General features: G+C 36.0%; 1 protein-coding gene across 2 annotated transcripts in view; it reads right to left on the bottom strand.

Moving 5' to 3' along the window:
• Positions 1-3672: 3672 nt before the first annotated feature.
• GSPT1 (G1 to S phase transition 1) overlaps positions 3673-10948 on the bottom strand; it is a 29517-nt gene continuing 22241 nt past the window's right edge. For both annotated transcript variants that reach the window (XM_061208096.1, XM_061208095.1), the window contains exons 12-15: positions 7122-7295; positions 6187-6276; positions 5861-6029; positions 3673-4162 (exon numbers count right to left, since the gene is read on the bottom strand). In XM_061208096.1, coding sequence (XP_061064079.1) covers positions 4110-4162; positions 5861-6029; positions 6187-6276; positions 7122-7295 — 486 coding nt within the window. In that variant the 3' untranslated portion in view covers positions 3673-4109. The remainder of the gene's footprint in view (positions 4163-5860; positions 6030-6186; positions 6277-7121; positions 7296-10948) is intronic.

Consider the following 10948-nt stretch of genomic DNA (forward strand, 5'->3'; position numbering starts at 1 on the left):
GGACTTGGGCTGACATCTGAAGCACTAAGGTAATGTGCCTGGCAGAGGGTAGCCTCAGGAAGCACAAAATGTAATTCTACCTTTGCTGTCCACAAACCTGAGGTTTAAAGGGCACAGTGGCATGTGTGGCAAGGCAGAGAAGACAATTACCATTCTGAGAATTGATGAAGAAATCCTGCCTAATTTTCTGCCTAATCAGACATGGTGCCTATCTGCTTCTCCCTTATTTTGGAGAACACTCCAACACTCCCACACCTCCAGGCCCTTAAAACATTTCTTAGTAAACAACTCAGCTAGCACATTACTGTTTCAAGGAAGCATAGGATTAGAGGTATGTGAAAAGTGTATTTACTGAAGGGAAGACTCAATATGTTCTAGGATATTGAAAATTAAGAATATCCTAGAGCCAAAACCATCACTAGTTGAACCAAATTTACCCTACCTGAAATTTGGCAGTAAATTGGTTCAAATGGAATCCACTGAACTACAGGAAAATAACACTTCCTATTCCATTTACTATGAAATCTAATATAACCAACTGACTGCTAAATTTAAACCTACTAAGTCTTTGAACTCAAAGTTGTGCATGTGTAATTACATTTATATAACAAGTTGCTGCCATGGCAAGATTTCTAGAGAAAGAAACAAGATCATAAATGTATTAGATGGCATCTGCTATAATCACTGAAAAATTAGCTGGAGGAAATATAAGCCATATTATTTGGAGACAGAAAATCGTCCCCTAAATTCTGTTGATTGCTATCTACCTTACGTGTATATGTCTGTGAGAGGATTAATGGCACAGTTTATTCTGATAAGATAGGCCACCGCTGAAAATTTAGTCATCCTACAGTCAGAGCTATAGTGCTGTTACCAGAATTTTCACAAAGGGTTTTTAAAAGCTGAAAGTTGCGTGATGTTAAGAGCTACAATAAAAACTGTCCCTCGACTACCTTAAATTCCTACCCAAAGCAGTGAAGCTGTCATCCACGAAGCAGCAGTCCACGAGGAAGTCCATGCCAATGAGGAAAGGTGCTAGAGTGCTGTCATGTGGAACAGCCATCAAAGACCACGGAGTAATTACAGTCACAACTAGTGTTTTCTGAAGATTGCCAGGGAGTTGTTTAGTTGATTTTTTTCAAAAATTCATCATGGAAGCAGTTTTTGACCATAAGTTCACCTTTTTCTTGGGTTGCAAAACTGCGGCTGGTTGAAAGTATGACCCAGAATATCCGCAGTACTTCAGCTGAGGATGCCTGTAACTGTTCAGTTGCATCACGTTCAAAGTCCATCCCATATTGTAAAAGCAGTTCTTGTAGTTTATGTAACTAGCAGACAAGTATGAATTACCTCTTGTTACAGTGAACAACCTGTATTCTTTTATAATTTACAAAGTTTTTACATTCAATTATCACATTTCAAGACTTTCAATTCAAAACAAATATACATGGGCTTATTTACTCAAGAACACTTTACTATTTGTCACTTAGTTTCATGGCATTATATACTCAGTCCATCTCTTTTGGTTTGATTTTACATAATTTTCATTGGATAAGTTCTGTTTGCAAATTAAAAACAAGAAGCAAATGCTATATTTCCCCTTCTCCCACAGTAAGAAATAGGATTTAAAATGGCCATTACTTAGATGTTTATTTCAATATCTTTCTTAAATTCATTTCATTAATTTAAAAAATTATAATTAAATAATATATCATGAAAGCTGTATAAAGAACATCATTAATGCAAAGAAAATTGTGATTCTAACATATCTATGCTAAAGAGGAAAAAAATGTTTAGGTCTGTAATATCCTAAGTCTGCAGCCAATTACCCTATTTTTGCCTTGTCAACAATATAAACACGTTTGTACTTACAGAAAACAAAATGACAGCATAGGAATCTGTATTGCTTTTTAAAGGCCCAACATCTCCACACACTGCCAGTTCACTTCAGACATTATATTTGCCCATTCAAGTAACCAGGCAGTGTAATGAGTTTAAAATGCATCAAGTTTAAGTGAGCATTCTTCCCAAAGAACTTCAAAGCCCACAAAAATGTATGGTGTTGGTTAAATTAACAATGAGGTTTCTTCTAAATAATCTTATTTGCATAAATGTACAAGAATCCATTGAAATTTTTATTTCATAATTATTCTTTTTTTTTTTTTTAGAGGTAGGCCCTTCACAGTTGATATCCATGTCATTTTACTTGAGTCTTGGCAACATACACATAATATCCTAAAAGTGTAAATGTTTTAATAGCAAACATAACTGGTTTTTTAAAAATGTGTTCAATTTAAAAATGGAAATCTATCTCTGGAATTAATTTCAATGACTCTTGAGCTTTTAAAGATTCATTAAAATCCAAGCAATTGCTAGTATTTTGTTCTTATTAACTTGGAAGTAGAAAAAGAGTTACTATGCACTGATTAAAGCTCCCACATATCCCAGAAAAATAAAAGCCCAGAGATTTGCAGACATAATAAAATTTATTTAAATTTCATGCAATTTTAATAGCCATGAGTATAGTTATAGGACGCTGCAGGGCAGTAGCTATGCTCTGTCCATAAGATGTGGCCTCATTCATGAAATGAATGGCAATTTTACAGTGAAGAGAACAGGATTAGATTAATTTTTATGTTTTGTGACTGGAAATACAGTCTGACTAGGCTTTTCTTTTCTGAGGCAGAAGATTACAGGGAAGGGACGTGTCATTAAATACACAATTACAAAGTATCATCTTATTTAGAGATAAACGAATCTAAAAGAGGCCAAGTCTTTGATAAAGGGAGCATCCAATAAACCCATAAAGTGTCCCTTCCATGCCCCATTTATTCTCATTAAAAAATTTCAAAGTTGTGACACAGTTAAAACAGAAAGTCAGCCTTTGATCTAAAATCCACAATGCTGCATTGCGGTTCATCCAAATCATAATTTAGCAAATTTCAAGAAAAAAGTCAATTTCGAAAAATTGAGAAAAACTTACACTGTGCTTGATTCTATTTATCACTGTTAACTTTAGTCTGTGCAGATTCTGATGGTTCTAAAAATGTGTTCATTTAGTTGCTGGATGAGATTTAGCTTTAATCAGCAAGGATCATCCAGCCTTTAAAATTACTAATACAAACAATAAACTGAGTAATTTGTAGAACTGGCACTTGCAGTTGATACAGTTTTCATATTAGATGCATGCAGCTCTTATAAATACTAAAGGAGGCATTTCTGCCAGGTTTCAACATGCTGTCTTTATTGTAAATTCCATTAATTTAACAAGTTAATGGAATTTTTTGTAGGGGTACAATTTTATTATGCTTTATACTTATAAAAACTACAGTATGCTGTTCTTGTATTTTAAAACCACTTACTGTGTTTAAGAAATCATGTTAAAATATAAATTGGCAGAAACTGGTAGACCTAATAAAGCAGTGTCACAGTTGCATAAAGATATTGTATGTATGCATTAACCATCAAAAGAAGGGGTCAAACTAATTTTCTTTTAATACAAACTTGAACATTGTTTGTAAATGCCTCATTTAAAGTAGTGGATAAGGAAAGTTTAGAAAAGTCCAAGTAATAAAATGTACTCAATTACTTGGTAAAGTTAAAAAGCTAATGCAACAATGTTACATCCAGATAAAAAACATTATTCAAAAGCAATTCAAATACCGAAAAGGGTTTCAAATTGAATATTTTATTAACATGGTAGTTGTCTTTGTAACATGTGCACACACACTCGCACACTCAGAATGATCTGCCTGGGGGAAAAAAAGACTAAGTATGCCTAAGGGGAAATGAAAAATAAAAAAATTCCTAGTAGGTTTTCATTATTGTAGGCAATTATGTCCACATCACTTACAAAGCTATTGCCAAATCTGTCCAAGGAAGCAGAGTTTGAGAGGGGAAGAAAAAAATCTTGGGAAAAATTCAACAGTGGCATAGCAGAGCTCTCAATATGAGAAAGCTGACATAATGTGGACTTTTGCTGTGAATTTTTGTCTTTGCAAAACATGGGGAGAGGTTTGTCAATGGGCAGAAAATAAGAGTAGGCGGTGTGAAGTAGGCTTTTGCAGTCAATTTTCTCACAGTATTGTGCAGCGTCATCAAGAAAATGCTTAGTCTTTCTCTGGAACCAGTTTCAGAACTTTTCCAATTGCAATGGTCTTACCTAGAAATGAAATTTTTAAAAAACCTTTTCAGTAGTTAACAGCAAGGCTATTTAGGATATTAAAACTTATTATTTTAAATCATATTTTAAATCATTATTTTACAATGTAAATTACTAATTAACTGGCTTTACCATCAAAGACATGATTTCTGATTAATGGAGGGGAACTGAAGATATGATTTTCTTTCAAAAATCTATGGAGAAGTAAAATGTGGATATCCATACAATGGAATACTATTTGGCAATAAAAAGGAATGAATTACATACAGTACATGCCACAGCGTGATTGAACCTCAAAAACATGCCGAGTAAAATAAACTAGACACTAAAGGCCACAAACTGTATGATTCTATTTATATGTCGTGTCCAAAAAAGGCAAACAGAGAGAAAAAGTAGATTTATGGTTGCCTAAGGCTAGGGGTGGGAATAGGTGGTGACTTTTGTAAACAGGTATTAGGGTTCCTTTTTAGATGTTCTAGATGTTATAAAATTAGAATGTGGGGATGACTGTACAACTCTGTAAACATATAATTCACTGAATTGTATACTTAAAACAGGTCAATTTCATGGTATATCAATTATCTCATTAAAAGCTGTTAAACTGGGCTCTCAGTCCTATTATAAGAGATACAAAACCCATGTAGATCTTGTGAAAAACCTAAAAGCCAACTACTCTTTAGAAAGAAAAAAAATTCTGGGGATAAAAATTCTTGCTACATTAATTTCTTCTGCCTGATTTTATCAGGTAACTAAAATTCTCATTTTGTTATATTAATGGGACAAACCCAGTAACCAGTTTCACCAAGAAGAGTTTTAAGATAATGACTTCAAATGGATACCACCTTTATACAGATTTCTCCAAAATAAGGCTCAGGGACCATATTCATCGTATTTCCAGTGCTTGGCATGGCTCCTGCCATGCAGTAGATATACAGTAAAGTTTTTGCTGAATGAAACTGGAACTAATATGTGAAATGACTATTCTGTATTTCAAGTGAACCATGAACTTTTATGTAAAGTTTTCCATAGTCTTAAAATAGTTATCTAAGTTAATATAATAATCCATAGAGAAACGTTTAATAAAAGTCATTTTGTTTCCATGATAACAGAGTTTCATGGCTGTGAGATAAGAAAATTACAGCTGCTCCAATCCACTCAGGTAGGCAGAAATGGACACACACACAAAAGAACATGAATATTAAACTTCTGAAATATTAGGTGTTAAGACTATCAATCTATGTACCCCTTTTATCTCCCCCCATTTCAGTGTGGTTAATGTTTATCATATTTGATTTTAAAATGATTTCTTCTGAGCATAAAAAAAGATGTCTACCTCAGAGCCTTGCTTAGCAAAAACTTTGCTCTACAGGATAGAGTCCTTCAAGATGAGTTTTAGTCACACATATTACAGAGGATTTCATCATAGAAATGTCTTATTTAGTAATAAATAAAATGACTCTCAAAACCCACTGCTTGCAAAATATTAAAATTAAGATTATTCATCTAGAGCATCACTACTCAGATGTGGTCAAGTCTGTCTGTTCAACTCATTCAACTCATAAAACATTTATTATATGAATATATTATAAAACAAGTATCCAAGTTTCCTATGAACTTGCAATGTGCGCTGCACTCAGATGAAGATTACCAAAGCTAAGCATCTTAGATATAACACTAGACATCAATTTAAAGGCTTACCCTCATCTCTTAGAGTAAAACGACCCATCTGAGGGAAGTCTTTAAAGGTCTCAAGGCAGATGGTTCCTGCTGTTCTCAAGCGGGCAATGCATACTTGATCTTGTTTCACAAAACGGGGTCGAGTCTTACTTTTTTCTCCTGATTTTTTGTCTACCAAGCAGATTAAGGCCTATCCAAGAAAAAAGGATGAGATTGGAATAATGTCAAATAAAAGAATCTTTAAACTAATACTAGAAGTGCAAATAAGAATACATCACTGTTGCTGATCAAAAATTATCAAGATGAAATGGTCTTAAATCAAAAACCTCAATTATCTTAAAACTCACTGTTATTTCGACTTCTTCAATACAGGTATGGATATGCAGCACCGCATTATAACCTGGGCAGATGATGGATTTGTGCTCTATAATCACTATCTGTCAAACAAAAAAATTCACATCTTTATCCCTAGGTAAAAAAGAACTGAATGTGTAACTCACAATCTCAATAGGGCACCAACTTATTTTTGTGTTAGAAGTGGTAGATCAGGTTGCCTTACCTCCAAGCATGAACTTTGATATCCTTACCTCACTGATCTTCTTGGCAAGCACACAAACTTTAAAGACACAGGCAGACTTTCTTCTCTGGGAAGGCTTTCCTGTATACTCCCCACCAAGGAATTAATCATTGCTGCTCACATGCTAGGTTTTTTCCTCCTAGATGTGAACTTATAGTTTTATCCATTTCCCAGTATCCAAGGTCCAAAGTTAACAACCTTGTATCTGACATCAAAATCTAACTTGATTAGTCATCGTATCTTAGAACTCAAAAATTCTGCGAGCTGTACCAATCACTTACTCTTTCATTCTCCTGGGGAGGTCACGTTGCTAATGACATGGAGAAATTACGTGTGTTTTTCTGTCTGGAAAGTAATTTGCTCTGAATGAACAGACAAACCATGACTTCCAAGGCAACTACGCTCTACTTAAAGTGAAAAACACTTTGAGCAAAATGTAAGTATCAATGTATATTATCAACAGGAAATAAAAAATAAAAGGGAACTTACAAAGAATACTACCTACCCAGTACTTGTACCATCTTAAAGACTTTATGTGTATGAGATATACACATCACAGTTGTGATCTCTATATATGGTTTATTCTATTTCAGTTCCCCTTCCGCACACAATGGCATGTCACCAATAATGGGGACAAAGGAGATTTAAATTCTAGTTTCATTTACACAGTGAACATCATCATGATAATTACAATAACTGGTTTACCTGGGCATCAAATGTGCGACCAGAATGACAAAGATTATTAGGATCACAAAGTATGAACCCTGGAAGAATCTCCTCCTCTTCAATTCCTTTCAGTCTGATTTTGAGGTTTTCACCTGGGGCTACAGAATCAGTTTCTACATCATCGGAAAGGATTCCAAGAACTTCCACGTTGTGCTTAAAAAGAAACCAAGATTGGAGATTTTTTGACACATTCACTGCATTATAGAATGGAAAATTATCTGTTTGCTGAAGACTTGCAAGTCACATTTTTCTGTGGTTGTTGATTAGCCAAAATAATTCTTTGAGTGTGAAGAAACTTTATAACATTTGTATGACACGAACTTAATGAAAAAAATCATATCCTAGAAGTACAAACTGCCAATTAGAAGATTTATCTGTCACATCCTAATAATTTCCAAATAGAACAAGTATAAACTAGCATTTGCCTTTTTTACTTTTTCAAAATTACAACATTAAATCTAAAATTTGGATTTTAATTTTATGGATGCAATTTTTGTTATTATTATTGTTAAATTCCAGGAGTTAACAGACATGGCTTCCATTACCTATCAATCCCCCAAACATCCAAAGAATGTACTTTTCTAAGGTTTTTTGAACAGCTAAGCTTTAAAGCACATTGACTGTTTAATAGGTAGTTTCCTTTTGGGGTGATGAAAATGTTCTGGAAATAGACAGTGGTGATGGCTGCACAATACTGTGAATGTACCTAAATGTCATTAATGGTAAAATTTATCTGTCTTTTTTTTTTTTTTTTTTAAATTAATTAATTAATTTATTTTTGGCTGTGTTGGGTCTTCATTTCTGTGCGAGGGCTTTCTCTAGTTGCGGCGAGCGGGGGCCACTCTTCATCGTGGTGCGCGGGCCTCTCACTGTCGCGGGCTCTCTTGTTGCGGAGCACAGGCTCCAGACGCGCAGGCTCAGTAGTTGTGGCTCACAGGCCCAGTTGCTCCGTGGCATGTGGGATCTTCCCAGACCAGGGCTCGAACCCGTGTCCCCTGCATTGGCAGGCAGATTCTCAACCACTGCGCCACCAGGGAAGCCCTATCTGTCTTTTACCACAATAATTTTTTTTTAAAAGAGCATATAGATGGGGGAAAAAAATGTTAAAAGCAATACTCACTAGTATTCCCTCATTTTATTCCACTTCTGCCCTTGGAGGTAATTCATATTTTTAAAACACATGCCAGAAAACAAAAAAATAAAGCCTTCAAGACAAAAATGAACTTTCTCGTGATGGTAGACATACAGTAGAGAATCCAGAATCATTATATTCCATACCAGAATTCTACAAACTGTCACTTGCTAATAAACTCTAGTAGTTTCCCCATACACACACATACACAAATAATGGCTTTCTTTCCCAGAAGGCAGCTTATACCTTACTGATACCTGTCTGTTGAAATTCATTCCAAGAACTGGTAATATAGCCATATTTGCTAGCAAATTCTTTACAGTGATGGGATAAAGGGGTAGAAACTAGCAGTTCCACCATATACAACTAAACAAGTATTGTTTAATACTTTTTGCCCAAATAATCCAGCATAATAGTTCCTCTCCCCAAATAAGGACTTTTATAGCTAAACAAAATAGAGCAAGTCTAATCTCTAATCCATACTTATGAAAAATTAAGATTAAGACCAACAAATTCTTAGTTTATGAAAGGTATTAAGGATTTTACCTACTCTAAGTACCTCACATAAGTGGAGTCATACATGATTTATCTTTTTGTGTCTGGCTTATTTCACTTAGTATAATGCCCTCCAGGTTCATCCATGTTGTAGCCTATGTTAGAATTTCCTTCCTTTTTAAGCTGAGGTAATATTCTGTTGTACGTATACACCACATTTTGTTTGCTCATTCATCCATCAATGGACACTACAGGTTGCTTCCACGTTTTGGCTATTGTGAATAATGCTGCTACGAACATCAGTCCTTATTTTTTTTTTATTAATTAATTAATTTTTGGCTGCGTTGGATCTTCGTTGCTGTGCACGGGCTTTCTCTATTTGCGGCGAGTGGGGGCTACTCTTCATTGCAGTGCGTGAGCTTCTTGTTGCGGTGGCTTCTCTTGTTGTGGAACACGGGCTCTAGGTGCGTGGGCTCTAGGTGTGCAGGCTCTAGAGCGCAGGCTCAGTAGTTGTGGTGCACGGACTTAGTTGCTCCACAGCATGTGGCATTTTCCCGGACCAGGGCTCGAACCCGTGTCCCCTGCATTGGCAGGCGGATTATTAACCACTGCGCCACCAGGGAAGTCCCTGAGCATCAGTTATTCAAGGTCTGCTTTCAGTTCTTTAGGGTATATACCCAGATGTGGAATTGCTGGATCATGATTATTCTATTTTTAATTTTTTTGAAGAAATGCCATTATGTTTTCCACAGCAGCTGCACAATTTTACATTCCTGCCAACAGTGCACAAAGGTTCCAATTTCTCCACATCCTCACCGGCATTTGTTATTTTCTGGGGTTTTTGATAGTAGCCATCCAGATGGGTGGGAGGTGTTATCTCACTGTGACTTTGATTTGCATTTTCCTAATGATTAGTGACGTTGAGCATGTTTTCATGTGTTTTTTGGCCACTGTACATCTTCTTTGTAGAAATGTCTATTTAAGTTCTTTGCTCATTTTTTAGTCAGCTTGTTTTCTTTTTGTTGAGTTGTAGGAGTTCTTGATATATTATGGATAGTAACCCCTTATCAGATTTATGATATACAATTTTTTACCCACATTCTGTAGGTTGCCTACCTATTAATTTTTTAATGTAAAATAGCCTGGCATCTACATCTTTTAAAACATTTCATTCTGTTCCACTGAGACTCAGGGGACTAGTGAACTCAGTGAACTGAGTTTTTAAGGCTTGATTAACAACTGTAAGGTATGCTACACTGACCTGCTTAGTTATTAGTATAAAGTGACAACTTCTACAAGAACTAGTATATTAAGGCCCTTTACCTTTAGCTATAGCCCAGCTCTAGGTTCACTGGCCCATAGTAAGTACTTTTCTTTCTGTTGTGATAAAATACTCATAAGGTTTACCGTTTTAAACCATTTTACATTGTACAATTCAGTGGCATCTACATTCACAATGGTGTACAACCATCACCAGTATCTGGCTCCAAAACACCTTCATCACCCCAAAAGGAAACTCTATACGCATTAAGCAATCACTTCCCTATTCTTCTTCCCCAAGCCCCTTGCTTCCATCTCCACAAGCAAACACAACTTCTGTGACTGCTGAACAGACAAAATAGAGCAAGGATTCAAACTGACCATTATTTCCATTCATTTATCATTGACCTTCAAGTTGCAGAGATAATTACCTTAGAAAAAAGATACTATGATAGGATACTCTGATCTCCAAGGCATCAAGAAACACCAAAGTATAATTTGTAAGGTTCCAATTATACCTAAACAGTACATTGACAATTACCTTTTGTAATTCACTGTGCCTGGAATAAGCATGGTAAAGAAATTCTCAGGGGACCTCCCTGGTGGCACAGTTGTTAAGAATCCTCTTGCCAATGCAGGGCACACAGGTTCAAGCCCTGGTCCAGGAAGATCCCACATGCCGCAGAGCAACTAAGCCCACGTGCCACAACTATTCAGCCTGCGCTCTAGAGCCCACAAGCCACAACTACTGAGCCCATGTACCACAACTACTGAAGCCCACGTGCCTAGAGTCCGTGCTCCACAACAAAAGAAGCCACCACAATGAGAAGCCCGCACACCGCAACGAAGAGTAGCCCCGCTCGCCACAACTAGAGAAAGCCCGTGCGCAGCAGTGAAGACCCAACACAGCCAAAAATAA

Source organism: Eubalaena glacialis, chromosome 13, assembly GCF_028564815.1.
Source record: "Eubalaena glacialis isolate mEubGla1 chromosome 13, mEubGla1.1.hap2.+ XY, whole genome shotgun sequence".
Classification (NCBI taxonomy): domain Eukaryota; kingdom Metazoa; phylum Chordata; class Mammalia; order Artiodactyla; family Balaenidae; genus Eubalaena; species Eubalaena glacialis.